An 18,043-nucleotide genomic window follows, 5' to 3' on the forward strand; every position below is an offset into this window, starting at 1 on the left:
TGCACTTTACAATAATGAAAAATTACGAGTTTTACTTTTATATGCATTTTAAATCATGTTTTAATATGTTTTTGTCTTGCTTTACAGAAGTAGCTACACTTGTTTTGATGTATTGACCAACATACTAAAGCACAGGTAAAGTAATTGGTTATTATTTTAACTGTAGTGTGTCATTTGATATTATATTATAAATATATTCAAATACGTGGCATATAAGTTTCAACAGAAACGACATTAAAGTATGTTTACCATAAATGCTTGTCGGTATATTCGGCAGTACACTTTAACCATATTTCAAAGACAATATTATTGACTAATATTATTAATAATTATGAAATTACATTAAAAAAATGCACTCACATCCTATAAGTGGGTCACATTTACACTATAATACATTTTCATTTATTTGTAAACATGCAACTTAGTGTCCAAAAACATTACAATCAGTTTGCACTTATTACTTTTACAGCATATAACTGGACATTTTGTGTTAAATTCATGAAATAGCATAGAGTTTGTAGTTGCTGTTCATGTCAGTATTTGTATATTAATGAGGGACACAAAAGGCACCTGTTTTATATAATGACCAAGAAGAACCGGTTATTAAGTTATCTATGGTTTCAAATTTGTTGTCGAACTTGAAGTTATATCAGTTCCCTTTGTCTGTAACTTCCTACTCTTTTACCCTGCAAATCACAATCATTAAATTCAATAACATTTGATGCATATCCAAAGGAAATTAACCGTGTGTCACAAGAGGCACAAAAGAAGTTGGCATCCCACTCACAATGGATTTTCTCTTCATTACTGATGCACAATCCTACCTTCACATGCACATCATGATGAAAACAATCAAATCAAATTGTCAAATTAGGCCTGTTTATTTCGTTCAAACCCACTGACGTGACAAGAAACAGGATAAACAACACTTTACAAGCGTACAAAAACAATATTTACTTCGCACTAAGCATTTGTACACAAAAATGTGATCATAGTGAAGGATAGGGAAAGTTGCTATATTAATCATTTCAAATCTTTTGAATCAGGGCTGCAGGTCCTAATGATTTGTTGGCAAGTTCCTTTATAAATATATGTGCATCACTCTTCAGTGTCCTCCTCACTTTCATCACTCAGAGGGAAATCCCTGTACCCGCGCTGCGTATTGTAGCTCTTCACATGCATTGGACACTCCTGATTTATAATAGCCTTGAGAAACAAATGTCAGGTGTCATTACGAAGCATTTGTAAACATACTGATACAGACATGCATACAGTCACATTTGTGTTTCTCACCATCTTCTCCTCCCGAACAGCAGGATTTTTGAGGAAGAAGCAAAGGGGTGCATACAGGATGTTGATAATGCCGATGATCACCATGAGATTGGGGAAGCCTATGGCTCTTACTATGGCCCCTCCAGTCGATGGACCTGCAGTAGGAACGCACCAAGAAGGAAGAGTCAGTGTGGCTCCTGGAGCACTTAGGGTGAGCAAACACCAAGTTTTGACCAGAAAATAGATCTAAATTGTGACAGAATAAGAATAAATTGTACAAGACATGTCTAATAGTAAAAATTGATTCCAATACAAATGCATTAAGGGCAATTACCAACAGCAAATCCCATGCAGAGGGCAACATCAGCAATAGCGTACACACTTCCGTAGACAGACATATGGCGAATATCCACTAGGTAACCCATTATAGCCATCATAGATGAATCAACCATTCCTACAAGCACAAATGATTAGAGTTGCACATTTAGAGCTCATGAAAAATTTTAATATACATAAAAATATATACAGTTTTACAGTGAAAAGCAATGGGAGTCTATAAAATAAAAACTAAGAGACATTTAAAAAAAAAACCCAACAACATACAGATTTGGAAAAAGCATGCGGGTGACTAAATGATGAAAGAATTTTAATTTTGTGGGAACTTTCACTTAAAAATTGCATGAGAAATAAATGAATAATATTCACCAATAGCAAATCCCAACCCTCCATTGGGACCAATAAGCCCATAGATGTCTTTGGCAAAGGGAACCTACAACAAATTCACATGTTTCAATCACCACAGTCCTTATACTCTACCATTCAAAAGTGTGGGGTCGGTAATATTTATTAAGATTTTTTAAATAAGTCTCTTGTGCTCACCAAGACTATATTATTTGATGAAAAATACAGTAAAAACAGCAATATTGTGAAATATTATTACAATTTTAAATAACTGTTTTCTATTTCAATATATTTTAAAATGTAATTTATTCCTGTAATGCAAAGCTGAATTTTCAGTATCATTAATCCTGTCTTCAGTGTCACATGATCCTTCAGAAATCATTCTAATATGCTCATTTGGTGCATTTCTCATTATCATTATCAAAAATATTTTTTATAATATTTTTGTGGAAACCATGATTCATGGTCAGGATACTTTGATGAATAGAAAGTTCAAAAGAATAGACTTTATTTGAAATAGAAATATTTCAAATAACATTATATTATAACATTATATAAGTGTCTTTACTGTCACTTTTGATCAATTTAATGCATCCTTAATTAAATTAATTTCTCTTAAAAACTAAAAAAAATAAAAAAAACTTACTGACTTTTGAACCACAGTGTATTTGTTTTGTACATAGTTCAAGCATGCATGAGCAAAGTGTATTGAAATATGATTTAATATGTGATACTCACACAGAGCAAGCTGATGCCGACTATAAGCATGCCGATCATGGAACACAACCACCTACATCAGAGAAGCATTTCTAAATGATGCAGTTCTCATCTCTGTAGACAAAGCTTTTTCCACCAAAATGACTTAAATATGTGCTTTTTAATTTATTTATTTTGAGACATGCAAGAAAATGTATTACCTTCCCATTTTATTGGCCAGTACTCCAAACAGATTGGTCCCAATGAGGTAAGAAACACTGGCTGGTAGGAAAGCCATACCTGCAACATCAGTAGCCATGATTAGCTCAGTCAACAGAACCACAGAAAAGATAAGCAAATAAAAAGCAGTCATTATGTTTAACAGGGTCATAGGCACCATCAGGAACCTCTTAGCTGGCTTCTTCCAACTCATATCAGTTGACTGAACTATACAGAAAAACCACAGATCTTCTGAAGAAGCCACATGTTTCACTTAGTCCTCTGCGAGGAGGTATCTAATGACAAAATGGTTCTGAATTCTTTTAAGTGAACTACTTTAATATTACATTTGTGTGAGAGAGGAAACAAACAGGAATGTAATAAAATTACCTAAATAAGCAGGAAGTGAATTTGTTTCAATCACATTTTAATGACTTGGAATAATAGAGTTTCTTACCAAGCTGCCATTTTGGCGAGCACATTGTTTGCATCATCCAGATGGGAAGAGTGGGCTCTAAAATAGCCACCCCCATGTTTGCAAAGCACAACGACCCTGTAATTATATACAGGAACCATAATCTTACTCTCCATTCACTCAGCACTGCTCCTCATCCGCTTCATTTACAAATCGTTTTAGTTGTTCACATCAAAACATTCGGCCGTGATTATATGGAGGCATATGTGTAATTACAGAAACTGCTACTACACCTCCACGACAACTTTTTAAACTGGTTTAACTGTGGGCAGTATTTGAGGATGTATTTGATTTTATTTTATTTACACACACACCTGCACTAATGAGTATGTAGGGATCCTTCAGCAGGGTGAGTAATGGTGTTCCTTCCACGCTCTGAACAGAAGGCACATAACAATTACTCCCGCTTCTTACAGTAACACTAACACACACATTTCTTATCTTTTATTAACTTTCATAACTCGCATTAACTATTGAATGAACTACTCACCCCTGGAGATATTTTTGAGGGCTGAAGGATGCAGAGCTGGAGGGCTGGTGTGGAAATTGTGTATTGAAAACGGTTGGATAAATAATGAGATGTAACTCTATGAATTTAAAAAGGCAAATTTATAAGTTTTACTAATATCTTACCTCCATCAAACACAGCCAAGAAGGCAAGGACGAGGAAGGGAGAACTTTTACCAACAAACTCATACATGACACTGCCAAATGGCGCTCCAACTGAAAAGAATACATTTTGCAGTGTAAAAAATTGTCATTTGGTTCATTTCATTTAGATATTGCTAGTGATTTCCAGTTGTTGATTTTACTTTACATTGTTATATTGTAATGTAAAGCACATTAGAAGACAAATATAGCCTAATACTACATTAACATACTGAGCACTCCCATGGCAAGTCCTCCCAATGCGATTCCCATGGCAATTCCTCTCTCATTGTCATCTGTGTACACACTTGCTAACATTCCCAGACCTACAGAATTACACAGTCATTTTTATCATATATACACTACAGCCAAAACATTTGCATTCACTAAGGTTTTTAGAGAGAAATTAATACTTTTATTCAACAAGGATGCATTAAGTTGTTCAAAAGTTACAGTAAAGACATTCACAATGTTACAATAAATGCTGATCTTTTGAACTTTTTACTTGTTAAACAATACTGAAAAAGGTACAGCTATATAACTGTTTTCCAATAAGAAGAAATGTTCTTGAGCACCAAATCAGCATGTTAGCATGATTTCTGAAGGATCACGTGACTCTGAAGACTGGAGTAATGATGCTGAAAATTCAGCTTTGCATTACAGGAATAAACTACATTTTTAAATATATATTAAGACAGAAAACATTTTAAATTGTAGGCCTAATAATATTTCACACTATTCCTATTTTTACTGTATGTTTGATCAAGTGAGACATTTTAAAAATGGCATTTCAAACATACACATCCAATATTTAGTTCATTATATCAAGCATGCTAAATCACACATATTATACCTGCCACAGAGGAAAAGGATGATCCAATTCCCTGCAATGAGCGGGCGAAAAACAGCAGCGCGTATGTCCCTGAGAAGGCAAACACTGCAAAAAAAGCATTCAAAGTGTAGTTGGCACTAGCCATATAAAGTGAAACCATATAAAACACATCAACAAGTAAAAATATACTGAATTTCTCACTCGGTGCTCACAGTAGTGCACTCAAACAACTTTACGTGCAATAAGTTTCATATTATTTCTCCATCGTAGTTAATAGACAATAATGTTCATATTCAAAAGTCAACCACTTGATTTCCATATAATAGCATATGCCGGTTAGGTTTGTTTTGAAAACCAGATTAAACCAGTTCAAATCAGCTACCATGCTTCAAAACATACCTAACCAGCATTTGCTGGTTTTTTCAACAGGGTTTCAATGTAAAAGAGCTGAGAACCAACATCCTGTTCTCATTCAAATTCATGTCCTCCTCTATTTCTTCATCATAAACACAGCATATTCATATGCATGATTATCAAATTTTAACCAAACATTTGGTATGCATTTTGTAGTTTAATATACATTAACTCATTGCCATGATGAAATGAATAGTTCATCCAAAAATTCATATTCTGTTATCATTTACTCACCCTAAAGTTCCAAATCTGTACTTTCTTCTGTTGAACACAAAAGATATTTTTAAGAATGTTGGAAACATGTTGGTATCCTTCAAAATATCTTATTTTATGTTCAGCAGAAGTTTACAGGTTTGCAACAACTTGCGTAAATGATGGCATAATTTAAATTTTTGAGTGATCTATCCTGTTAACCCCTGTTCACAATAAGATCAATAACAATAAGCTCAATAATATCAATAAGCATTTAGAAAATGGAGTGGATGAATTTCCATTTCATGCAGAGTTTAATAGTCATAGTAAAGTAGATGACACACATTTCTAATCATGCAATGAATAGAGTTCCCATTAAAAGATTTTTCAGCCAGTGGAATTTGGATAATGAGCAAACTGAACTATTCATGATCCCGGCCCTGAGAACAACTGTACAACCAGTCAATATTTATGACTTGCAGTTGCATCACATGCACTGTAAAAAAAAAAAAAAATCCGTAAAATTTATGGTAAAAAACTGGCAGTTGTGGTTGCCAGAATTTTACCATAAACTGATTATAACTGATATAATGTTGTTATACCAACCTATTGAAGTGCCAAAATCTGTTTTGTACCTTTGTAATACACTGATGACCACCAAAAGCAGGTGGTGATGAGAGTCACATGATGAACTAAAGCCTATCACAAGCAGCTTAAATATTTAGTTTAAATATTTAGTTATAGTTTAAATATTAACATATATTAGAAGGTGCACAGTGTCATTCTCACAAACAATAAACACCATCATGGTAACACACATGAAACTGAAATAATGCAATAAACATCAATTTAACAACATTAGATGTAACATGCAACCCTAATGTACAAAACTGAAGAAACATAGTTATTTCAACAACAACAACAAAAAACGGTTATTCACTGTAAATTATACATAATTTTTTCCCCTCCAAAAACGGTTTACTACCGTAAAATTACATATAATGTCCAATACAGTTTTTCACCATATATAGTAGAGGAACTTACCATTAACCATTTGCCAGGTTTTTACTGTAGCATTTTTACAGCCTTTTACCGTTAAATTCAGAGTCATTTTTTACAGTGTGACTTACTTATTGTGGAGACAAACATGATGACAAACCCAGCAAACATCGGTTTGTGATATCCAATCCTATAAAACAGGCATGCATCAGAAATGTGAATTAGATCATTCAGCCCCCTATTGTCATTATAACTTCAGTTAAATAACAGTCATATTAGATGATCTGCTCAAAGCGTTTATGTACCTGTTAGTCATTGGGCCCACAAATGGGTTGACCATGAGCTGCACCAGGGCTTTGGAGGCAAACAACAGCCCAACCCTCACATTCTCCTCTTCCAAAAACTCACTGTCCTCTTTACACCTATGTCGCTCAGCAGAGCTGCTGTTGAGCCCTGAACTTCCATTAGCACCAGAGGAGATGGTGAGATTGGCAGTGCTGAGGGTGTAGGTGCTGTTGTCGTACAGAGAGAAGATGGAGGTGTAGGTGGGCTGAGCCTCAGAGGGGGTGGCAGACGGGTGCTCTTGTGTCTGGTGCTCTGTGGCATACAGGAAGGTTGGGATGATGGGAACTGGAGAGAATGAGAGGTGACGTGAGGATGGTAAGAGGAAGAGCCAGTATCTGTGTGTGTGTGTGTGTTTGTGAATAACCCTTCCGCTCCGCCTGCTGCGGACTGTATGAGACAGAGGTCAGGGCAGATGCAAGAAGATAAATGTCATGGGCATTGTGAGAGCAGAGTTGCTTGTCCAGCATAATGCTTGACGTTCTCTCTCATGTTTTAATTTCAAAATGCTTTGTTGATGCCAGATGTCAGAGGAGAATAGCTCATACAAAGGCAACAATAACTCAAATAACCACTCATTACAACCAAGGTTTACTGAAGAGCATCTCTGAACACACAACAGATGGGATACAACAGCTGAAGACCACTTCGGGTACCACTGCTGTCAACTGAGACTACAATTCACACAAGCTCACCAAAATACAATGGAAGATTGAAAAAGGGTTGCCTGGACTGTTGATTTCTGCTGTGACATTTGAATGGTAGGGTCAGAATTTGCCATAAACAATATGAAAGTATGGATCCACCCTGCCTTGTATCAGTGGTTCAGGCTGCTGCTGGTGGTGTAATGGTGTGGGATCTTTTCTTGACACATTATGGGCCCCTTGATACCACCATTGTTTAAACACCACAGCCTACATGAGTATTGTTTCTGTCCATGTTCATCCCTTTATGTCCACAGTGTGCCCATCTTGTGATGGCTACTTCCAGCAGGATAACATCACAAAGCTCAAATCATCTCAAACTGGTTTCTTGAACATGACAATTAGTTCATTATACTCAAAAGGCCTCCACAGTCACCAGATTTCAATCCAGTAGAGCACGTTTGGGAAGTGATGTAATGGGAGATTCACATCATGGATGTGCAGCCCACAAATCTGAAGCAACTGTATTATTGTGTCATGTCAATAAAGACCAAAATCTCTGAGGAATGTTTCTAGCACCTTGTTGAATCCATGCCACAAAGAATTAAGGTAGTTCTGAAGGCAAAAGGACTAGCAAGCATATGCTAGGTATATGTTAGGTATGTTTTGCAGTCCTGAGCTGGTTTATGCTGGTCCTAAGCAACTAGTTCCTGCTCAGGACCAGCTCATGACCAGCTTAGGACCAGCATGAACCAGCACATAACCCACTAAAGACAAGCTTAAACCAGCTCAAACCAGCTGCCATGCTTCAAAACATACTTAACCAGCATATGCTGTTTTTTTCAACAGGGTGTACATATAGGCTACATTTAATGTGTCTAAGTAGCAGCAATTCCCTGCATCCATATTCCTAGTGAAAAACCTTATTATTTGTTTAGGATGGCTGTTTACTTACCCACAACTGTTAGCAGCATGTTATCCAGCAGCAGGGCCACACACACAATGACAAGCACCAGACGAGGAGAGCCCCTGCTCTCTCTGATCCAGTCCATAGGGTTCCGCATAGCCATGATCCACCTCTGTCACTGGACACACAGTCATGGGTCAGATTACCACAGTATGTATTTTCACGTTTGTTAAGTATTATACACTTAGATTTGATGATCTCATATTAATTGAGAGACTATATGGAATATTTGTTGACTACAACAGGTACATGTCTAAAGACTCCAGTGCCACATGATCCTTCAGAAATCATATGCTGATTCGCTGCTTAATAAACGTTTATTATTATTATTATTATTATTATCAACGTTGAAGATGTTGGAAACCATGATAAATATTTAATATATTGTATAGTTATTTGAGTCACATAAAGTCATATTTATTTATACAGCGCTTGATACAATACAGAGTGTTTCAAAATACTGTAGCTTCATAGTATTTAACAGGAAAATAACAGAATCTGATGCAAACTTCAAAAATGAGACAGATCCGATTTTGGATTTTGGATTCTGGAGGCATTTAACTCCATTGCATCCTATCACAGAGTATGACTGAGGGCCTAAATCTTTAAAAAATGTACAAATATGTACAAATTTGATTCATATATTTATAATAATAATTAAAAAAACTATTTTAACCTGCTTTAAATGTTTCGGGGGTTTTTTTCGACTCAAATTTGACACACAGATGGAATTCGTTTTTACATGGAGCAGTAACTGTAAACTGCATTTACTGTGTTTGTTTAGATGTTAGATCCTCACTTGCTAGTTTGAGGTTTGGTTGTTAGCTTGTGTACACAAGCCTGGCACCAAGAAGTGGCATTAACACTATCTTTTCCAAAATCTGGTTAGAAATTACCCAAAGAAAATAGAAGTCTAAACAGATACATGCACATTAAAAGGTTACATTACCTCTTATTTTAAAACATGTTTGAATTGGTCTTCAAACTGTGCATATTAACACCTGGAAATACGCAATTCTTCCACAGAAAAACAATATATAAACTATGGTGTTTTTCATATGCTATTTTGATAGGGTCCATTTGAAAAGGGCAGGTCAATGGACGATAAGCATCTTGCAGCAACATGATTTATCTAAACCCAATGATGTATTATGAATTACAAAATTACATTATGGTGACATTATACATTTAAAAATATATGTTTTATCAGAGATGGCCTAAAAAGTTCGAGAACTTACTGCTCTAATTGACATCCAACTAATATCCAGTCGGGACCCAAAATGTAGTCACTATACCAGTACTCAGGGCTCTATGCAGTCTTCTGGGATGTGTAAAAGGGCTTGAGGACAGGTTTGTTCTAGATGAGCTCTTTGTTCCAGGGCAGGAATTACGTGCTGTGTGATTGAGTTTCAACAATATGATTACAGCTGCTGTAGGGCACATGAGGAACAGTCTCAGTGTTTCAGAACGCTCCTTTTATCTTTGACTGTCAATGTCTTATCAATTTAGTTTGTGAAAAAGAGCGGCATTTTACGTTTTTGAATTGAATTTCTTTTCTACATAACTCCAAGATAATGTACTTCTGTCATATGCTGTTATGAATACTAATGCTAACATTGTATTAATTTACACTTTTCAAAAGTTCAATGTATAGGCTACATTTAATTTTATTTTAAGAAATGCAATGCTGTTATTTAACAAGAGTGCATCAATTGATCCAAAAGGACAGTAAAGGCTTTATAATTTTGCATATAGAGACAAAATTGTTGAGTAGCGCAACTGTTTTCAACATTGATAAGAATAATAAATGATTCTTGAGGAGCAAATCAGCATACTAGAATGATTTCTGAGGGACACTGAAGACTGGAGTAATGATGCTGAAAATTCAGCTTTGCATCACAGGAATAAATTACATTTTAAAATATAAAGCAGTTGTTTTTAACCTGTAATAATATTTTGCAATATTACTGTTTTTAGTGTATTTTTGGTCAAATAAATGCAGCATTGGTAATCACATGACACGAAAAAAAAAAAAAAAAAAACCTTTTGGTGATAGATTAATTCAGATTAATTAATTTATTCTTAATTCATGCAGATGAGAAGTGTTCTGCTTTTCAGTTCCTTTCAACAATCCAATGCAAATTGTGTAGTATTTCCACTCTGTTCCTGTCCCGTCATGCTATGAGCACATACAATAAGAGCTGATCCACAAGTCAACACCTGTGTCAACACTTGCATGTGTGCAACGTTTCCAACATTAGTTAACTCCCTATTCTCTTAACCTGCCAACATCATCATTTTGTGTTCCCAAACTTTCAATACTTCTTAAAGAGAGGGTTTTCTGTACCGTTTTAATCTTTACCCATTAACCTATTAGTATTTTGGAAACCACTAATCTTGTATTTTGAAATAAGGCTCCATAATATTTAATAATGAAACAAGAAAAATCATCATAAAACACAATTGTCTGACATCATGAAACAATTTGTAATCTTTAATCAGTCTCTCGATCAAGACATTATATGAAAGTGGTTAATAAATCAAATTATTGCCTTTTATGTATATTATACGTAAAAGAAATATCTTAAACAATACTTTTAAAGTTAGTCTTACCTTAGGATGCATTCTCTTCTTCAGTGCACGAGTGTATGTCCAGCGCAGGTGTGTGTGTGATGCAGGGGTCACTTGTTGGACTGTGAGTGTTGCTGGAGTCTGTGTCCACCGCCGCCTGCATGTGATCTGTTGAGGGGTCTTTGGAGGAAATATACAGACATGCACACGTACACGCACACGCACACAAACACTGCGTCATAGCAAGAGTAATTGTGTGCATCTGCTGCTCTTTATTGGGTAGGTGAATGACCTGCAGGCTTCTTTTCATCACAATGAGCCTTTATCTGTGATCTCTCATCCAGACTCAACACACACAATCAGCAGCCGCTGCTACTTCTCACATGTGAATACTGCTCAGTCAGTGACCTAATCGCTGCACTGTGAAACCAATGGTGATTGTTCGTTATGTGCTACGCTAAAGTGTTCGCAATAATATTAAAAGTCTGTATATGAGAGCAATAGAGTGATGGTGTATTTCCGTTACAGATGCATCATAACCTGTGATCATATGGTTCTGTTTTCTGCCTGTGTCAGTTTCATTTCCTGTGTAATGTTAATCCATTAAGCCACTGAACATCTATGGAAAATGTTAAATGACTCAACAGGTCTCACCTTTGCCCTGTGCCATCTCTGGTAATTCAAATATCCCAACACACACACACACACACACACACACACATACAATAACCTCATATAATCCTCATATAATTACTCACTAAACACTAAATATGATGAACTATGATTACTTGAAATAAAATTTAGATTAACTGAAATAAAAATATAAATGTTGAATAAAATAAATTAAAACTTAAAAGCTATATAGACAAAAAACCTAAGAAAAATAGCAAAAGACAATAAAATTGCTAAAACTTTAAAATACAAATGAAAACATAAAACTATAAAAATGTTATTAAAAGTATCAGCAAAAACTGTTATAGCAAACTGATGATACTAAAACAACACTGGGTTTGGAGTACATGACTAGCTTTTGTAAATCAGCCCGAGGGTTTGAAGACTGGTGGGTGATCTTCCATCACCTGCCCTCTGTTCAGCACAAATAAACACACACACACACACACACAGTCTGGTATATCTCCATAGGTGTAATGGTTTTTATACTGTACAAACTGCATGTGCTAATGCCCTACACCTAAACCTACCCCTTACAGGAAACTTTGTGCATTTTTAGATTTTCAAAAAAACACCATTTAGTATGTTTTTTAAGCCTTTTAAGCCCCCACACTCACACAGAAAGAAAGAAAACACAACCAGTTCTGACAGGAATCATTTCATTTAATTAGAGGAAATTGTACTGTTGGTTTAAAATGGAATCCTTCCTTCGTATAGATAGCAACAATTATGTAGGAATATAGATGACATTTCTGGAAAAGTAAAAAACCATGTAAAACAATTCACGCAGCTGACAGTTGACATTAGATGAAATCAACTTATAGGAAATTTAGTGTGAGCAATGTTTTATAATATTACATAGCAAAAATTTACTGTCAAGTTTGGTACAGAGGCTCAAATAAACAGGCTACCCACAATCCCTTGAATAATGTGTGTTTTGGTAAAGCATTATAAAGACTTGTACATATTTGTTATTCAGAATTAATAATATTTAGAATACATTTTGTTAAAAAAAGATTTTATATTAGATAAAAACATTTTGTTTCAAGTTACCATTCGAGTGATTAGTGTTCAGTTTGGTAAAGTATATATATATATATATATATATATATATATATATATACACACACACACACATGTTCGTTTTTGTGTAAAGTGGGGACATTCCATAGGCGTAATGGTTTTTATAGTGTACTTACTGTATGTGCTATTGCCCTACACCGATCCTACACCTAAACCTACCCCTTACAGGAGACTTTTTTTTTCCTGTTTTCCTGTAGCTCAAATAGTAGAGCATGGCGCTAGCAACGCCAAGATCATGGGTTCGATTCCCAGGGAAAGCAAGAGCTGATAAAATGTAAAAACTGTAACCTGAATGCAATGTAAGTCGCTTTGGATAAAAGCGTCTGCTAAATGCATAAATGTAAATGTAACTTTCCCCAAAAAAAACCTCACTCTGTATGATTTATAAGCGTTTTGAAAAGTGGGGACATGGGTCAATGTCCTGAAAAGTCACCTTCACCTTGTAATACCTGTCATACCTTTGTCATTATACAAATCTATGTCCTGACTTTTCACAAAAATGTGCACACACACACACACACACACACACACATATATATATATATATATATATATATATATTAGTTTTGGTGCATTGAGGTAACTGTAACTTTGGTCAAAAGCTCTGCCAAAATAAATTTAATTTATTGCTTTAATTTTTGAGTTTTCTTAATAGACAGACAGATAGATAGATAGATAAATAGATAGATAGATAGATAGACAGACAGACAGACAGACAGACAGACAGACAGACAGACAGACAGATAGATAGATAGATAGATAGATAGATAGATAGATAGATAGATAGATAGATAGATAGATAGAGATAAAAAAAAGCATGAATAAATGATGCATTTACTGTTACAGGTTTATTGTTTTACTGTTTGCTGACTGTATGGTTGTCAGTGTATTTGAGTTACATGTGCATTAATGATCCTATTGCACTACTTTGCCTTTCCAAGTTCTACAAGATTTCAAAGATCACAGGTCATGTAAAGCTGTATATAAGAATTAGGCTATGACAAATTAAAACAACTTGTTGCTAATTGATAATTTGCTAAACAATAAACCTGTAGTTGACACGACAAGAATGTTTAGGCTGAACAAGACATTTTTATTTAGTGGCTAAACATATTCACATTGGTTAAACAAAGTAGTGTCACTGTTATTATCTGCCTCCCAGCCCGGTGAGAAACGTGGATTTTGAGTTTCCCCCCTAAGCCAGCGTTCAAGGTGCAGATAATCACCTGTTCCGTTCCAGGAAGCAACTTACATCCGAATCTACTGATGCGGTTAACTGATGGCTGTCATTTAAAGGATGTCATATTTTTCATCATAACAAGTTTCAAAGGTGTTACATGTGTAAAGGGTCTATGAGGATTTACGTGCCATGAAAGGTACAGCCAAGCTTTCATGTTTGTTATGCGTATGGGCCATAATTTGCCTTAATTACCACCGCAATGCACTACACACTTCCTACATGAGCTGAGACTATAAACATTGAAACACTCAGAAAGTAACCACTAATGAAAGACCCATTCTTTCTTTTTTCTTATTTTTTTCCCCCCATGTTTAATTAGGGTAATTGCCGTAGGTCCATTAAAACACGGAGCAGGTTGCTCTTCCACACTAGAGCTCGACGTCTTGGTCTTGCACACAGCCTCATTGTGGTCAGGACAGTTTGGATACAACCATGCAGACAGTTTATGTCATGTTTTGGCTGTCTGTTGTTTCTGCTGTACAGTGCCTGGATTCCAACATTATCCGCTCCTCCAGAGAAATGACAAACTCTCAAGAGGTAAGAATTTATATTCTTAAACCTTTTTTTTTGTTTGCTTTCATATGCTTATGATGGAACAATGTTACAAAGCTAAAGAACACACAAAGCCTATTGGTATTTATTAGAATATAATTTCTTATATGCATGCATGTGATTTTATCTTTAAAAACAGAGTAACTCTACATGTTGTCACTACTTCTGTCTGTTTGGCAATCTCTTCCAGTCAGTATTGCATCTACAGAGTGACACAGTTGTAAATTCCCATAATTCTGTTAGAAGAACCTCAGCTGTGCAGGGAATCAGAACAGCTTCACCTCCTGCGCAAGACTGCACCGCTGCACAAGTAAGATTTTGTTTGGTTCAGTATTGTAATCAACTGAAGTTGCGTCCAACCATGGTTTAATCTCAAACCTGCAATGCCAATTTTTCTGAATATTTACATTCACATTCTGTTTTTCACAAGGCAACTGAATGCAAAGGCTCAAAGAAGAAACAGCGCAATGCTGCCAAGACAAAGGTTCAATTGGATGTGCGAGGAAGTCAAAAAGGTAAGGATAGATAGTTTTATGGGGTTTTTTAAAATCATGTTTTTGGGTCATACCTTTGGTCAAGCGATGCTATATTATTGACTATTAGTAATTTTCCATTATCAACATTATTGAAAACATTAACAACATACATTCTCTGTCTGCATCAGCTGTAAAAACTCTGCAGAGGACAGGTGTATTTTGCTGTGTCAACAACAGGATATTACAGTACAATAAGATTAAAATGACAAATTATCAAACTGTTAAGTCAAAATGAACAGTTCCTAGATGTGAATTGATAAAGTAAACGTTGTGGCTGGAAATCAATTTTCATATTAAGATAATTTATGAGGAAAAAAACATATTGTCTTAAATCTAAGAATACAGAATATAAATATACTGCATAGAATTTAAATTGTTTCCTCAGGTTGTCACCATCCGTTACCGCTATATTTTTCACCTTTTAATTAATTAGGCCTAACTATTCCATAAATAATAATAATAAAAAAAAAAGTCAAAATGACATCAACAATCTGAAAAGTGAACTCTTAAATGACAAGGTAAAATATCTTCTTTTTATGCCTCTGTCTTATGTTTGTTTTTTTGTTTTGTTAGAAAACAACTGATAATTGAAAATGTGTATTTTTAGAAATGTGTGCATTAAATTGCAAATTAAACTGTTAATGATTACCTTTTCTGAGGGCATTTTAAAATGTTTAAAACTTGGCTGAAATAGCAAAATGCAATTTATTCACAGTTAAACACACTGTTTGCTGAACAGAATGTTTAGAAGTCCAAAATAAAAAAAAGCCTTTTCAAACTAGAAACTTCGAAACATCGGTTACAGCACTGCACCTTCAAGCAAAACTCAAGTTCTTCTAGGTTTGACTGCAGTGATTAATGTTTAGTTGACTGACTGACCCTCACTGTGATTCTCCGCCCCCAGCGCCCGAGATGTCCCCGTGCGTGCGCTCGCGCGACTGCGAGGAGGGTCTGTGCTGCGCGCTCTACTTGACTGGGAGGAGATGTCAGCGCGTACCCGCGCTGGGCGAGGTGTGTCTGCTGCGGGGACGCGCCAAATTCCGCAGAAGACTGGAGCGCTGCGACTGCGACAAGAACCTGCTCTGCCGGGCGCAGCCCCACAGCCCTCGCGGGCAGGGCGTGTGTCACCCCGACCCGAGGAGCTGACAACAGACAAACACAGTCTGAGCGGAAAAACTAACGAGAAACATGACCAGACATGTATGGTTAAAGTATCTTTGAAGTAAGGATAACGAGGTTGTTCTAAATAAAGTTGTTTCTATAATTCTTTTGCTTCTAAAGCGTGTAGAAAAGTCAGTGAGCATGGCTTTGATTTTCCGTTTATGCACATAAAAGTTTGAGTTGAGCGCCCTCTGTCGGGTATTTTAACTAATAAGTTTGCTAACCTCGTCTTTAACTCCTGGAAGTCTATCAGCACCAGTAACCAGATTTAAAAAGTAACGTAACGCATTACTTTCCATAAAAAGTAACTACCGTAATTTGTTACCGTTTTAGGGAGTAACGCAATATTGTAATGCATTACTTTTAAAAGTAACTTTTCCCAACACTGATCAGCACTACACTGTTTCTGGTATCCGAGGCCAAATTCATAGGCGTCTTCTTACCGTTTAATGCTGCTCATAATTGCATTTACATCAATTACTGTGTATTTTATTGTAGGGGCTGAGGTGGGCAGACCTCACTTCTTTAGTCTGGCTTTTATGCAGCATTGCATCTTCACACTGAATTTTGAGCTGGCACACAGCAGCATTATCTCTGCTGTGCAAAGACACCCTGTTCAGGTCCTGGCACACCCATCTAATGAGCTGATGAACTGAATTAAACATAAGGGAGCTGTATAATGTGCAGTGTTGTATGGCCTCTTTGAGCAGGATCGGTGAGTTCTTGTTAATGCACACAACTAAGCGATTTCTACTGGATTTTAATAAATGTATTTCAACATCATTCAACAATGCAGTATTCTCTCATTTCTATCTGAATAACCAGAAAAAGTTAGAACATTTTAAAGGCCCCCCAATTACATTTTAAGAGGACACTTTAAATGGAATCAGACTTTAAAAGTGTACAATACACGCACAAAGAATTTATGTTTATCAGTAACCTGGTTTAGAGCTCACGGGATCGATTTATTATTCAATAAAACCCATCCAAAGCTATTAGATTTTTAAACATTACATTAATCTTAAATAATGTGACGCAATGACAAACATGCATTTGCCTCACAGGCCAAGCAGGTGCTATAGTGATTGTGTTACAGGTTCAATGAGGTCACTTTAATTTGGCACCAAGTTCACACAGCTAAGATTACACATTTGCCAGCTGTCCTCTTGGCTGGTATCACAACCTGTAAAGATAGGAATAACATTATACTGAATGACACTACATTTAATAGATATAATCAAGTTACATCCTTAAATGTCACTAGGTTTCTTATTTTATGGAATATTACTGCGTTATGATTTATCGGTCCATTTTCTTAAAACATGCACCAGGGCAAGGGTGGCACAATAATCCAAAAAACAGAAATACACCACTCGCATTAAACAGCTGCCACAAGTAGTAAACCACAATGATCCAACAATCCAGTTAATCCCAAATGAATGAAACAAAGTTACACCCTACATTACTTTCCTGGTATAAAAACCCCAAAAGAAACCTTTCACTTAGAGTAGAAAACTTACAGGCAAATTGTTGCACGTTCATATTATAGTTTAAACAAATGGTCCACCCAAAAACAAATTGGTCTCAAACTTTTCCATTCAATTATTTATCCCCATATAACACTTCTGACGTTAAGTTCTCTGGAGGGCAAGTCTGTTAACTCGAACTGCTCTGACTGGATTCACTGAGGCAGCTGAACTGCCTACAGGATTACTGAAGAAATTCAGACAGATTTATGAGCCGGATCAGAAAGTTCTTAGAAAGAGAAGAAAAACAAACACAACAAAAAAAAGCTCACTGATTGTGACTTACATTAACCTGAAGCAATACAAAACACAAAAATAAGC

The 18,043-nt window shown here is 35.8% G+C and overlaps 2 protein-coding genes across 3 annotated transcripts; one reads left to right on the forward strand and one right to left on the reverse strand.

Annotated features, from left to right (window-relative positions):
* Positions 1-523: 523 nt before the first annotated feature.
* On the reverse strand, positions 524-11,681 carry LOC131545457 (chromaffin granule amine transporter). The gene is made up of 16 exons (XM_058784285.1): positions 10,995-11,681; positions 8,370-8,499; positions 6,734-7,058; positions 6,560-6,618; positions 4,845-4,928; positions 4,225-4,317; positions 3,977-4,066; positions 3,834-3,877; positions 3,658-3,718; positions 3,326-3,421; positions 2,871-2,949; positions 2,692-2,743; positions 1,978-2,041; positions 1,607-1,726; positions 1,294-1,427; positions 524-1,206 (listed from the first exon to the last, which is right to left on the reverse strand). The coding sequence occupies exons 2-16, from the start codon at positions 8,482-8,484 to the stop codon at positions 1,099-1,101; spliced, it is 1,524 nt and encodes a 507-aa protein (XP_058640268.1). The 5' UTR covers positions 8,485-8,499; positions 10,995-11,681; the 3' UTR covers positions 524-1,098.
* On the forward strand, positions 1,356-17,897 carry LOC131545460 (dickkopf-related protein 4-like). 2 transcript variants are annotated; one of them, XR_009272435.1, is made up of 6 exons: positions 1,356-1,483; positions 14,267-14,484; positions 14,690-14,809; positions 14,930-15,014; positions 15,940-16,257; positions 16,695-17,897. XR_009272435.1 is itself a non-coding variant. In XM_058784288.1 (5 exons), the coding sequence occupies exons 2-5, from the start codon at positions 14,380-14,382 to the stop codon at positions 16,179-16,181; spliced, it is 552 nt and encodes a 183-aa protein (XP_058640271.1). In that variant the 5' UTR covers positions 1,356-1,483; positions 14,267-14,379; the 3' UTR covers positions 16,182-17,897. The 2 variants fall into 2 exon arrangements, 1 of the variants encoding a protein (XP_058640271.1); XM_058784288.1 differs by having other exon boundaries at positions 15,940-17,897.
* Positions 17,898-18,043: the final 146 nt, after the last annotated feature.

Source organism: Onychostoma macrolepis, chromosome 08, assembly GCF_012432095.1.
Source record: "Onychostoma macrolepis isolate SWU-2019 chromosome 08, ASM1243209v1, whole genome shotgun sequence".
NCBI lineage: Eukaryota > Metazoa > Chordata > Actinopteri > Cypriniformes > Cyprinidae > Onychostoma > Onychostoma macrolepis.